This window comes from Ammospiza nelsoni, chromosome 8 (assembly GCF_027579445.1).
Source record: "Ammospiza nelsoni isolate bAmmNel1 chromosome 8, bAmmNel1.pri, whole genome shotgun sequence".
NCBI classification, from domain to species: domain Eukaryota; kingdom Metazoa; phylum Chordata; class Aves; order Passeriformes; family Passerellidae; genus Ammospiza; species Ammospiza nelsoni.
The window spans coordinates 18868347-18882416 of NC_080640.1; the positions used below are offsets into that span (position 1 = coordinate 18868347).

Sequence of the window (14070 nt, forward strand, 5' to 3'; positions counted from 1 at the left end):
GGTACCGGCCCCCGCCGGGGCAGGAATTGACCGGCCGCGGCTGCAGTACTGACACGGGGGCAATGGACGAAAAAGGCAGCGTTACGATATTTCGCTTTGTCTGTCACCGTCTGAAGCGGGGCAACGGGAATGTATGGCAGGAACTGCCCTCCAGACACGGGGAGCCTCCTGCGGATCGATGCTTCATCGGATCGATGCTGTGCCCGGCGGCGTTATGGAAATCGCCTTCTTTGTATCAGTATCAATATTATTAAATTCAATACCCAAATGTAATCGTCTTATCTCCATGGAGCCAGAAGAAGGTGGACAGCAGAAATGGCATGTTAATTTAGCAATGTGATTCTTCAAATATAAGCAATGTATTATTGTAAATAAAATCAATATGAGCATTCAAGGATTTTGCAGTTTACTTCATTATGTAAACTCTGTGGTAGTTGAACTCATTTTCCTTCAGTTATTCACATCAGCCATAATGGGTAATGTCTCTATAACGATTTACATTATAAAGTTTGCAGCTCAAAAACTATCACAGACAGTTTGTCATTAAAGCCATTCCTTCTAATAACAACATTAATTTTAAACCTAGTAATTGAATGAAGATAGTGATGAACCATAAAACTATGTCTGAGATACAGCATGCCCGAGATGGGGGCTTTGTTGCAGATAAAGGACAGGATCTTTTCACTTATCCCAAAGAAAGGCCTACTGATGTCATTTTAGGGATGGTATCTTAATTCAGCCAACTCCCTTACAAATGGGTATGCAGTGAAGTTATTCAGTTATCTAATAAAGTTATTAACTCAGAGTCCAACGTGCCAGGGCAGATGCTGCTGCTGTTTTCCATGGAGCAGCGTTTGGAGCCTGTCCCACCTCCGCAGCCCAGCGAGCTGTGGGGACAGCAGTGTGGGGATAGCACTGGCAGTGCTATCCATTGACTTGGGCTCAGGCTTGGATTGTGGTCAGCCGTTTCTAACATCAGCTCTTCACCACTGGGTATTTATTTTCTGAATTATGTTTGAGTTTTCCACAACTGCGTTTCAAGTTTCTTAAGCACCCATATATATTTGCAAATACACTGTAAAAAATGTTGTTAAGCTGTACAGCAGAAAAGGATTTAAAACGTAAGAGAACATTCATTTTCCCAGAAACTAAGTATATTAATAAATTTTGGCAGGACAAAGGGAAATTGTATTATTCTCATGAAGGCAAAGTTCTGTGCAGGCAGAACAAATCCCAGCTAGTGTAAGATGAAAACCACTGTATGCCAGACACCAAAATCTTCTCCAGAGCTGATGCCTAATGTGGCGTGCGTTCTTGGGAAATAGTGATCGTCATTCTTGCTGTTTGCAGATTAAAAGCGAAATGTAGACTTTGTCTCACTTAATAAACATACAAGAAGATAATTGAACGGCTCCAGCTTCAGTCACACAGTTCATGAAATCCTGCTAAAATGATGCAGCCGCCACCACAGGCTGGATGTTAGTTGCACCAGGCAGTGCTACATTGTTTTTTGTAGCCAGTGTTAATTACGGATCTCGTTTTCAGGCGCAGAGCTCCGCAGCGCATTTCCCGGGCAGAGTCAGCGGGCGCTGCTGTTTCCGTGGGCAATGGAAATGACCGAGGGCAGCGCTGGCGCCCGCTCCGCCGCCTTTCAGGGGAAGGAGCGGCCGGGGCCCGGCCAGGAGGCTGCAGAGCCGATCCTGCTGTTTCCTGCAGCGGGTCCGGCCCCGCTGCGCTCCCAGCGCCCGGCGGGGCCCGGGAGCCTCGGAAGGGACCGAGGCCCGGGGCAGCGGATCCCCTGCAGCCTCCGCCCGCCCGGGGGCGCTGCCGCCGCCGCCCCGCTCTCCTCCCTCTCCATGTCCTCTGCCCTCCGCCTCTGCCCTCCGCTTCCGGCGTTGCCATGGGTGCGCAGCTTCCGCTTCCGCCTTCCTTGGGACGGGCTCTCCGGTGGAGGCGGCGATGGCGGCGGCCTCGTCCTCCTCCTCCTCCTCCTCCTCTTCCTCCTCCTCTTCCTCCTCTTCCTCTTCTTCTTCCTCCTCCTCCTCCTCTTCCTCCTGCTCCTCCTCGGCGGCCGCCGCGGGTTGCCGGGAGGGCCCGGCGGTGGCGGCAGGGCCCGGCTGGAGCGACTCCCAGTTCCGCCGCTACTCGTTCGAGACGCGGCCCATCCCGCGGCTCAGCCACAGCGACCCCCGCGCCGAGGAGCTCATCGAGAACGAGGTGAGGGGTCCCGGGCGCAGGCACCGCCTCATCCCGGCCCTGTCCGCCCCGGGCACCGCGCGGGCTCTGCTGTAGCCGCTGTCCCGTTCCTCTCTGCTCTGTGGACATTTTTCTTCGGTGCTACAGTTGAGTTGTGAAATTGGCAGGAAACGTTTGTTTTAAGCCCTTTGTTGTCGGGATGGAAGTTGTGGTAGAAACCCCTGGGCACGTATTGATTGTGTTCTAAGTGCCAGCGACCACAGATGTAAAGGGTCCTTTGCAGTGGTGGCTCTCGTACTGGCTCTGTACCAGCTCAGTCTCCTTTTGGTAGGTTCGGTAGTTGGGTGTTTTAAGGAAAGTCTGCAAGAAGTTGTGTATGCACAGCTTGGGAACACAGTGCTGCCTTGGTTAGGTTGCTTACTACTGTTGTATGAGATAGGCGATGTACTTGGTCTTCCTTTTGTAGAGCTTCTTTTTTTGCTGTAGAAGAGATGGTCGGTTTTTTTGATGGTGGTTATTTGCAGTCCTCTGAGAAAAGAGATGAGTTCTGTTTCTGGATTCAGAGGGATCTTTTTGCTGGCACTTTCCCCTTCACAGCTGGGGCTGGAAGTGACCAGCCAGAATCTACTGTGTCTCCTGGCTACGTGGCAGGACCAAGCAGGCCCAGAAGTGTTGCCAGCTAGTGTTTGTCTAACCTTGCTGATAGAGACTGGCTAAGTAGATAGTGCAATCTGTCATCCCATTGCTACCAGGAGCTTACTGTAGCCCCAGGCCACCACTTTCTTAGAATTTCCTATCATGTCTTGCTTGGTTTTCTCCCCAGAACAAATATATGATTACTTCAAATGCCTTTTCCAATTCCCCATTTTGAAGGGGAGTTTTTGTGGGTGCAATAATGAATGTGTTTGTTCTTAAGTTCAAGAGGTCTTTAAATCAATAAACTTCCTGTTTCTCTCCAGGAGCCAGTGGTGCTAACAGATACAAATCTGGTTTATCCTGCTCTGAAATGGGACCTGGACTACCTCCAGGAAAACGTTGGCAATGGGGACTTCTCAGTGTATAGTGCCAGCACACACAAGTTTTTGTACTATGATGAGAAAAAAATGGCCAATTTTAAGAACTTCAAACCCAAATCAAGTAGGGAAGAAATGAAGTTTGCCGAGTTTGTGGACAGACTCAAAGAAATACAACAAAAAGGGAGTGCTGAGAGGTAAGTGATAAGTGGAGTGTGGAGGTTTCTCTATTTCTTCAGACCTAAGTAGGAGCTAAGTTTCTCTTCAGTGGGTGTTGATGATTAAAGTGTCATGAACTTTTTGGAATTTTTATTTGTTTCTTGTTAATAATCCTGCTTTTCCTGCAGGGCTTCTAGTTGACAGCAGCCTTGTTACCTTATTAGAAAAGTAAAACCAAACAAACTGTTCACACTGGCTGTGGGAATTTATTTATTTTTTCCTCCTCTGTGTGAGCCAGGGTTTGTATAGAGAAAGAATTAAGCTTCACTTTTTTTTTTTGGCAGGTAGTGGTATTGGTAGAGAAGCATGTTGTCTGATGTAAAGGTATAGGCTGTGGCATTCAGAATCCCAAGGCAGCTGGAGCTAACCCTCTTTGGGAATATAGGCCAGGTTGTGCACGTGCTGTGGATTGTGGGTGATGGCCTGTGCCACAAACAGAGCTGTGGGTCACTGAGAGGAGCTTCAGCTGGACATGGAATATAACTGTCAGCAGCTTAACCCTCAGTGTTTTCAGTCACAGCCCTCTAAAAGGAATTACAGATGTTTAATTGTGTCTTAATTGGAAGCAATCCTGCCCACTTGTCATCTGTGCCTTTCTCTTCTTTCTCAGCTTTAGGTATGCTTTTTCCAAGAGAGAAGTCAGTCCTTGCTCTTGGAAATGGGTTTTCTTCCAGCATTGCAGACAGCAGTCTGCAATACTGTGATTTGGTACAGATGTTAGATTCCTCTGATCCTCTATGTCTAAATGTAAACATGGCTTTAAGTAACTTGATACTGACATGTGCAGGCTCTCCTGAGCCCTCTTTTTCCCTCATGTAGTTCTGCTAGAAGAGATAACTGATATTGCAGGTGAGTTAGAGGGGTGGCATTCATCTAGGGATTTATTTGATAATGGCCAGTCTGTTTAGAGTTTCCTCCTCCTGCTCTGTGAGAGGATTGTTCTTCCTTAAAATTATGTTTTTCCCTTGTAATTGTTCAAGTTGAACTAAGATCTGTTCTCTTGTGTACTGGGAAACCTTACAGCAAAGTTTGCAGACTTTTTGAAACTGTTTTCTTCCATGGGTGTTGAAGCTGTCTAGTGATAGAACAGAATCTCTAGGAAGTACTTCTCTGTTTTGAAATCTTTCTGAAGAGACAGTATGTCTGTGCTCATGACAAAGTTTAATATTTGATTCCTGCTTTCTCTCTTTGACAATTCAGGCTATATCTACAGCAAACATTGAATGACACAGTTGGAAGGAAGATTGTAGTGGATTTCCTTGGCTTCAACTGGAACTGGATTAACAAGCAGCAAGGGAAACGTGGCTGGGGTCAACTGACTTCTAACTTGCTTCTTATTGGCATGGAAGGTAAATACCTTCTTCAGACTGAAGGAAAAAGGGAGAAGATTGCATCAGCAGTTCTGTATTTCAGTTCCAGAAGGTGTTTCAAATGGATTTTCCCCTATATCTGTGTGTTCCTTCAGAGGAGGTAGAGTAAAGCTTTGTGCTGGGAGGAGACTGTTGTCACACCTTAACTTGAGAAACAAGGAAAGGAATAGTCTGTATTTTGCCAGGGATGTACTCTGAATGCCTGAATGTCATGGAAAGGCTCTGTGTGATGCTGGTGGCACTGTGTTTCTAGTAACTGCTAATCATATCCTGGGATCTGTTTACTGTTTGCATGCTTCAGGCACTGTAGATTTAAAAAGCTCAAAGCCTGCAGATTCAAAGTGCAGAAAGGTTTGCAACTTGAACAGTGTTAGACTTCTGGGCTTTTCTGAGTATGTCCAATGTCTGCCCAGAAGGAAATCTGACTATTTCGTGAAACCTTTTTTCTTATTTGAGCTAGTACACTGTGAGGAGGAATTCTCTTTTGATTAAGACCTGATTTTTTTTCTTGAAAGCCTATAGGACAGTGGGAAACTTGAAGATGGGTAAATTCTAAAAGTATTTGGATAGAATAGAATTCCAAATTCATGTGGAGCCTGACTAAGAGGCAAGTGCCTTAGAAGGCAGAGGAACCACTCGGCTGTTGACAAGAACATCCTTTTAGAAAGTAATCTCAATAACTGGGGAAGAAATGTACACTGTTCTGTGAAGTGGGAGAGCCTATAATCAATGTGGCCAGCTGTCATGGTTTGACCCGGAAACAGGATTTCTGGGATGCTGTAGATAGGGCCAATGAGTGCTCAGATTTGAATATTGCCATCTGGCCCAACCACTGGGCATCGGATCCACCTCTGAGAACACAGGGTAAAAGCAGGGCTCTCCCCCTGGCAGGCCTCTTTGGATTTCCGGCGGGAAGCAGTTGGGTCTCTCCCCCGGCCCAGTTGCTGCCTGGGCGGGGGGAGGGGAAAAGCCATGCGGCCCGGCCCGGGAGAGGTAGAGCCTGGCCCCCCAAGGGTGGAAGGAAGAAGTAAAGAAATGCCGGGAAGCAATGGGCAGCCTGTTCCCCCCCCTTGGAGACAGACAGAGAGAGAGAGTGCAGCCTGTGTTTGCGGCCGTTACCTTGAAATTCAGTAAACATGTGCTGGCAGCAGGCAGCCCGGCTGAGGAGATGGTGGGGGGGGGGGGGGGGTGCAGCCAGGAGTCCAGCCGCTTGGAGGAGTTTTTAACCCTTCTTGGACAATGAAAACTTCACAGAACATTAACCCTTCCTAGACGAGTGATGAAGGTCTGGACCAGAGAGAGAGAGTGTGAGAGATGTTGGAAGAATGGAGAAGATGGAGTGGCATTTTATGCTGGACTCTTTTGTGTAGCCATGGACAGAGCCATGCTTCCGTGTGATACAGAGACTGAGTCGAGGGGGAGAAATGTCCTAGAGCCAAAGAAGATTCAGTGTGGGTACCCCTCGGCCCCAGGGGGTATATAAAATATGGGGGGGGGACAGATGTCCCAAAGGTGAGATACTGTGCTTTTCTGGAACTGGACAAAGCATCCTTAAAAAGACAACCCTGGAAGCAGTCCTGATCCCTGTCCGGTGGTGAGAGCACCGGAACAAGGATGGAAAAGGCCACCTCGACACATGGAAGGACTCCCTCTCCTCTTGAGGAACTGAAAGTTTGAGCAATCTAAAGGGGTGGTGCTGGACCCAGAATTGGTGATTTTGGAAGAAGTATTGTATTGGGAATTTAGGGGGGAGGAGGAGGAGAGTGTTTTTGTGAGGTTTTCATTTTCCTTGTGTTTTCTTTTCTTTTGTGTGTAGTTTAGTAATTGTTTTTGTAGTTTAGTTAATAATTTTTTTTTTTTTTCAAGTGGGAGCCTGCTTTGTTTATTCCTGGTCAAAATCTCACAGCAGACACCAGAGAAAATGTATTTTCGTGGGGGCATTTGGCCTTGTGCCAGTGTCAAAACTTTGACACCAGCATATCCAATTATAATTGTTCAATTACACAACCTGAATGGTTTTTTCCCCTTTACACCAAGTCATACTTAACCTACAGTAGTTTGTCTTTGCCACTTGTTTTACTAGCTGAGAACATAACATAAAATCAGTGGACCAACACTTCCTTACAGGCCATATAGTCACTAAAATTCTATTAACAGGTTAGCACAAGAACCAAGGAATTGTCTTGAACCAGCATGTGCTAGAAAAAGGAATGTCTTTAGAGCAGCATATATGCTGCTCTATTTAATGAAGTTATGGTGTTAACTGTTATCTTAATTCTTGCAGGCCAAGAGAGTAATATCTGAATTGGCAAACAGCCTGAAAAACAGTTTTTTGTGAGGAGTACAGTGTGAGGAGTAGAAAACAGCCCATTGTATTTAAAGATTTGATTAAATTTAAGATCCAGTGGCAACAGTCAAGCACTGTTAATCAGACTTGAGCGGTTGCTATTGGGAGCTCCATTGACAGAGATTGTTTACTTGTTTTCTTGAAAAACTTCTGGGACTTTTTTTTAAATCTTACCACTTTTCTCTAGACTAATAATCTTTGACAGTCTGTTCCACAACTTGTCATTTAAACGAAGTGTTTTATGAAAAAGCTCCCTATCAACATTCAGCATCTGATGTTCATTGGAACAAGCTGGAAATTCTAATCCTGTAGAGCATAAGTTGCTGAGTATGGATTTAGAATGGAAATTAAGTGGAGTAGCAGTTCCTCAATAAAGGCTGATGATAGGGTGTTTGTAACATTCCTATTGTCATTTTCCTTGTTTAGTTTCTGAATATGTGGGAGTATATTTTCTGTCTTCAGCAAGGAATATAACTTGCATCTCTTTCATACCTGAGAGTGTCTTGACTTTCTTTTCTCTCTGTGTAGGGAATGTGACACCAGCTCATTATGACGAGCAACAGAACTTCTTTGCTCAGATTAAGGGTTACAAGAGGTGTATCCTGTTTCCTCCTGATCAGTTTGAATGCCTCTACCCTTATCCTGTGCACCACCCATGTGACAGACAGAGCCAGGTGAGAGTAGCAGATCTGTTCTCTGCTCCACACCAAAATGGGCATTTGTAAAGATGCTTGGTGGGAGGAAGCTGCACTGGAGTTAAAGCTGCAAAATACTTGCTGAGCTTTTGCAAAACCTCTGCTCAGTTTTCAACAGCATTGGGGAATGCATTGGTGGTTTTCTGTTTGTGTCTGGTTCCAACTCACAAGTGCTAGAGCCATAAAAACCTTCTTACTGGTACACAATGGGTCTGCAGTTGCTACCTCCTCTGTTCTGCTTCATTGATCACTGGTCAAACACAGATTTGTTGACAGACAAATTTCAGGATTCCTAACTACATGGTACTTGGAGGGTACTGCAGGACCTCACAATAAAGCTAAGATACAAATGGAAACGTAAAAGCCATGTAAGGAAGACCAGGATGATTTGACACTGAGAGCCAATAATGAGGATTGTCATTGCAGGAAATTCTTCTGAGTTTCTTCATGTTTTCTCCTATCAGGTCGACTTTGACAATCCTGACTATGAGAAGTTTCCAAACTTCCGGAATGTGGTTGGCTATGAGACGGTGGTGGGTCCTGGGGATGTGCTGTACATACCTATGTACTGGTAAGAGGGATAGCTGGACTGTGATAAAAAACAGAGGCTTAAAATGTATTCTGCTTAGTGTTGGGTTGGCTCCTAAGAGTATTTTGTTTTTACTTCTCCAGCAACTGTGATATTTTCTGTGATATCTTGGGCCAGTATGCTTCTAACTCCTCTATCTGTTGGATGGGAATAGTAATTCCCCCTGACACCACTTTAATTGTACATGTACTCACTAACATGTGAGAAAAGGATCTATATTTAAGTAAGGAGAGCTTTCCAAAAGTTTTGAGGTCTTGATGCAGGAGGTATAGGGCCAGGCTTGTCTAGTGCTGTCTGAACTCATCATCCAAGGTATTCACTATAAGCTACAGCAATAGTTTCTTTTCTTTTTTTTATGTGATTTCCATGCAGGTGGCACCACATTGAGTCTCTCCTGAATGGGGGGATTACCATCACTGTGAACTTCTGGTACAAGGTGAGTACAAGCACAGCTTGGATAGCTGCATCTCAGATGATTTTTTCAGGTAGAGATGTATTGGCACACATTGTTGATATGAGAACTTCGTGGCACCAAGTCCTTTGCTTCTGGAAGCTACTTTTTCCTCTTCAGAGTTGTGTGTGTGAAGAACTGAGTGACTGGGGTACAGTGGAATAAGCTGCCAATACAGGAAGCATGCAAATGAGCTCTTTTTGATATTTCAGGGTGCCCCAACCCCAAAGAGAATTGAGTATCCCTTAAAGGCTCATCAGAAAGTGGCAATAATGAGGAACATTGAGAAGATGCTGGGAGAAGCCTTAGGAAATCCACAAGAGGTATGGAAAGAACCATGTGGTCACGGCTGTTGAAATCATTAAGGCATAATGCAGAGCTTGAGATGACAGCTGCTTGGCTCTGTAGGTGCCAGAGTGAGGGTGGGAAAGCAGGATTGCTCTTTGCTGATTCTTCCTGCAGTCTTCAGAAGGTCATTTCCTTACAAAAATGCAAGCTCTTAAAATTACAGTTATGGAAAGGACCCCTACAAACAATGAAGCAGTTGTTCTTGTATGTGGGAAAAAAGTGTACTTTGACTTTGGGCACTTCCAGGAAAGTGTTGTTCCCAAAAACTCCTTAGTCTTCTGTGCAGCAATGATACCCATTATATACAAAAAAAAAAAAAATTGAAACTGTTTCACCTGTTGAACCCAAGTCTCTTAAATAACAGAAATCTCCTCTATTAAGTCATGTGCTTCATCTTTAACATGTCTCTTGCTTATCTCTGAATTCTTTGCATTCTTAACTATCTGGTATATCAAAAAAAACACAGACTCCTGAGGTACTAAGTCTAAAAAGACTGAGGTACTAGGAGTATGCCTTTGAAGATCTGATCATCTGAAAGTGGAAATGCAGGTCAAGGATAGAAATGCTTTCATGGTCTGTAATCCTTACCACTGTGCAGAAACTTGTCTTTAGCCTCTCCTCTGAGATTATTTTAATGCCATAGCATTCTGAACTTCCCTCGATGGTTAGGAAGTCCTGAGATGTGAGAGTGGTCTTGACTGAAAAAAAAAAACCTGTAGCCCCCCCTCTTAGTGACCCCAGGGACCAGAGAGGATTCAATGAGTGAGAATGTTCCTTCTCTCCCTGAAAAGAGCAACCCATGATGACTATTGATTCCCTTCAATAGCATCTACTTAGAAATCACAAAGGTTAGGTGGGAAGTGAAAATGTTTCGGGCATGTTTCCACTCTGATGGAATGTTTTGGTGTCACCTGAAGTCAGGTGTTGACAGAGAACTCTGCAGTTTTGGTAGGGTATTTTGAGAATGTGTTCATGTGTGCCCCAGTGTTTTTCTAGAAAATACTTTGAAAGTGATTAGGTGTATCTTGGGCTCTGTGATGCAGAGGGAGCAGGCTCTGTGCTGCCATTTGTGTGTAACTGTCCTGGCTAATGACCTGTTTTTGCTTTGAACAGGTGGGTCCCTTGTTGAATATGATGATTAAGGGCCGCTATGACTAATGCCTGGTGCCCCTGGCTGATGTTGGAGCTGCTTTGTTCACAAGCAATGGAAGATACTGAGCGCTAGTATTGCACGCAGCACTTAACAGACTGATGGGTTTCCTGGCCTGTCCTGGCCCCACTACAATAAAGGGGCTACTGGAACTGCAAAACCATTAGTACCCTATTCATCCTCCACTCTCATCTAACTGAACCTCCCAAGAAAGAGTCTGCACTTACTGGAAGCTGGATTCATGCTCACTAACTTGTTTATTTTCATCCCTCTGCCCTGTTTACCACAAAAAGGAGCATGGCTTCTGGCACTTGGATGTGTTACTTCAGGATTTTCAGGCATATGAAGAAGAGCTTGGAGGATAACCAGGAGCAATATTGTTTCCTCAGCCTCATGGGGTTTGGACCTCTTGGCTGGGTTTGTGTGTTGGTGGCAGCAGTGGATATAAGGCGGGAAATGTTAGGTTTCACAGTCCTCTGTTGTTAGAGGACCTGTCCCTGCTCAACTCTGGCACCTTTTTGTATTCATGGAAATGAACATATGAGATGGCCTGTGTGCATTGAGCAACTGGACAAATGATTCAGTTCCTTTAACCTAAGACATCTATGCTTTGGATGTAGTACAGGGTAGAGATCAGAATGAATTTATCTAGTGTGTGAGCACCAAATCCTATGCTGTCCAAATAACATCTGTCTTGTATGAGTCTAGATAAATCTCCTTCCTGACAGCTTTTTCTGGGGAGTGAAGGCTTCTCTCCTGCTCTTTTGAAGCTGCAGTATGGTTAAAAGGGGATGTAGCATTATGAAGGGAGATGCATAAATGCCAGGGCACTCTCCAAGTCATGAATGATTAAGCCACATTTTTAAATTAAATTTCCAAGGGATGCTGAGCTCAACTGTCACAACACAGTGTCAGATAGGTACAGAGCCTCACTTCTCCCCAGCAGGGTGCTGGCTCCTGAGACTAGCACAGGAAAGTGCCCTTTTTACTGAAACTGCAAGAACTCAAGTGTGTGTGGCTGCGTACAGGTGCGCGCGTTTGTGTGATTTTGTGTGGCTCCTGTCCATCAGTTAAATCCATGCCAGTGTGTGGTTCTCTTCCTTGTACAGTCATGTGAAAGAGTTCAGGGCTTTGCGTTTAAATGTGATTAAGTTTATCTTGATCCTTTTTGTGTTCCGGGACTTGACATGGCAGACTGGGAAGTGACAAGACCAGAGCACAGGAACCAGATAAGCCTCTGTTTGAGTCCTCAGTAATCACTCTGAAAAATAACTTTGCTTACCTCCTCCTCCTCCTCTTCCATGCAGAAGCCTTAGGCTCATGTGGAAGCTGGCTTTTTATTCCCTGAGGCGTGCTGCACTGCTGTCCCTGGTTTGGGGGGTGGTGCAAAGATCTTGTACTTGTGATGCGATTGTAATGGGTTCCAAAAGCTAGAGGTGGGAGAAGCTGTTTCATAGCCCATGTATCTCATCCCAGAAAGCGTAGAATTTGTTTTGTTGAGGCTTTCCAGTGTTTCCCCTGTTGTGCTGGGCTTGTTCTGATGTGGGTTCTGATAAAAGTGTAACGTGCTACTTGAGAAGTGCTCCATCTTTGGTCTCAGGTCCCATCTTTTGCTGGGATAGTGCATGCACCACTTGCATTGGGCTTGTCTTTCACAAAAGAGAAAGGCTGCTCAAGCAGGAGGAAACAGGAGGTCCTGAGGCAAGTTTTCTGGCTGCTTTATTGGTCAGAATAAATGAAGTTTAATTGGCAGCTACAGGGTCCTTGTTCAAGAAAAGTGTGTCACTGAGTAGTCTGACTGCCATGTTGCAGGCTCTCCAGAGCTGTGGTTAGATCCAGACTAAGGTCACTCAGCTGGATGCTTATCAATGCTCAGCCTTGGGACAACTGGAGAAGAACCTTCTGACTGGCCAAAAGCAAGGCCTTCCCAGGAATCTTGGGCACATGCCCTTTGTTGAAAGATGGTCAAATTAAATCCCATTTCTGTGCTATTTATTCAGCACTTGGTAGTCTTCAGTACTGCTTGTTAGACACCATCAACTCTTGAAGCTCAGGGTGGGAGTTCATATCCCGTGTGGAGAGAGAATGGTACTTACAGAACTTTTAGGATCCTTTTTTTTCTTTTATTTGCCAAAGGTCTAACTTTTAAAGTGTCTGAACAGGTTTTGCTGCACTTGACTTTGTGAAAGCTCATTTACAATGCACTGATGGACTGACTCCCTCCCTCTTCCCTTTTCACCTTGTGCTTTCAATGCCCCTTGCCATGGTATTGGGAAGCTGTGTGTTGTGTGCAGGGGGTGGGGTGTGACAAACACATGGTACCTTCTGAAGTGTAGTTCTTAAATACAACCAATGTTGAACAACAGAATGGTGTGGCTTTTATTTTGTGACTGGCTGTGTAGAAGAGCTCTATAAGGACGTGTGTCTAAATCTACCTTTCAGTCTGACAACTCCACTTGTGTTCTTCACTGGTTAAGGCTGTTGGTCTCCAGAACTGCCTTCAAAACAGCAATACCAATTGCATTATTATGTGTCTTCACATCTTTCACCATAGTACTTCTAGAAGCCTGAAAGGAAAGCTGGGAATAAGATGGTGTGCTTGTACCCTGTCAACAAGAAGTGTTAGTGGGCAGGGAAAAATTCCCTTCCCTGCTGACCTGCATGGTGTCACCATACTCTGGATGATGGAGCAAACTACACAAGCAGGCCTGATGAACTCAATTAATTGTCCTTGAGATTTTGGGGGGAAACTTCCTGTGTGTAGCTGTGCTGTATGTTAGCAGCCTTGGGAGATGAAGCCCTCTCTACCTAGTAAACGAAAGTTATTTTAAGTAATATTAACTCCACAGCAATCTTGAAATGTAACCATTGGTGAAACGCTGACTAATTCTGAACTAATGGCTAAGATGTAGTAAAATAGGGAAGAGTTGAATAGTAGGTAAAGGATGTTGGCATTGTGGGAGAGAGAGATGCCTCAGCCTGGGCCACTTCAAATGGCACTCTCCTCACACCCTTGGGGGACAGGGTGAATGTGAAGGGAGTAGGAAAGCCAAGTGCAGAAAGTCTGGCTCTGGGTGCTCACCCTTCCCTGCTGTGCCTGCTGGGATCATCATCTCTGAACACCCTTGCTTGTGTTCCACTGAACTTTGTGATCTGCTGTGTCTGATCCTTTCAGCTCTGCATTGCCTCTTGGATAACGTACAGGTGGCATCTGAGCTTTAGCTCAGAAATGTTTTGGTTGTACAAAGAGCACAGGAAACTGAGAGATGAGAACTGTGTCATTTGAAAACTAGGTCAGAGGCCAAGATTTTTCTCATTTGTACTTACAGTCTTTTTCTAATTTTATTTTATTAACTTAGATTCCTTAATACCTTTCTTCTCCCTGCTCCTTGAAAAGAGGTATTCTTCTGAGGAGAAGTCTTAATCCTTGTAAATCATAGCTGCAGAATCTTTCCTGTGTAAGGAGAAGCACATGGATTTTTTAGCTGATCCACTTGTTCACCGCCTTATTGATCAGGGTCATGCTCAGCTTAGGGATATTTGGAGTGATAAATCAGGCCTAAGGTGAAGCCACGAGGTGAGGATCAGGCCTGGGCTGAGGAGGTATCAGACACAGCTGCAGTGCAGTCTGACTCAGCTGGGGGCAAGGGGTCACCCTTGGCATCAAAGCAGCTCTTGAGAGAGAGAGGGGC

At 45.1% G+C, this 14070-nt stretch overlaps 1 protein-coding gene across 1 annotated transcript; it reads left to right on the top strand.

The window, feature by feature from the left end:
• Positions 1-62: 62 nt before the first annotated feature.
• HIF1AN (hypoxia inducible factor 1 subunit alpha inhibitor) lies at positions 63-12746 on the top strand. Its single transcript, XM_059477656.1, has 9 exons — positions 63-131; positions 1717-2217; positions 3156-3406; positions 4629-4777; positions 7674-7819; positions 8305-8411; positions 8802-8865; positions 9093-9203; positions 10342-12746. Exons 1-9 carry the CDS (start codon positions 63-65, stop codon positions 10384-10386), a joined length of 1443 nt encoding a protein of 480 aa, XP_059333639.1. The 3' UTR covers positions 10387-12746.
• Positions 12747-14070: the final 1324 nt, after the last annotated feature.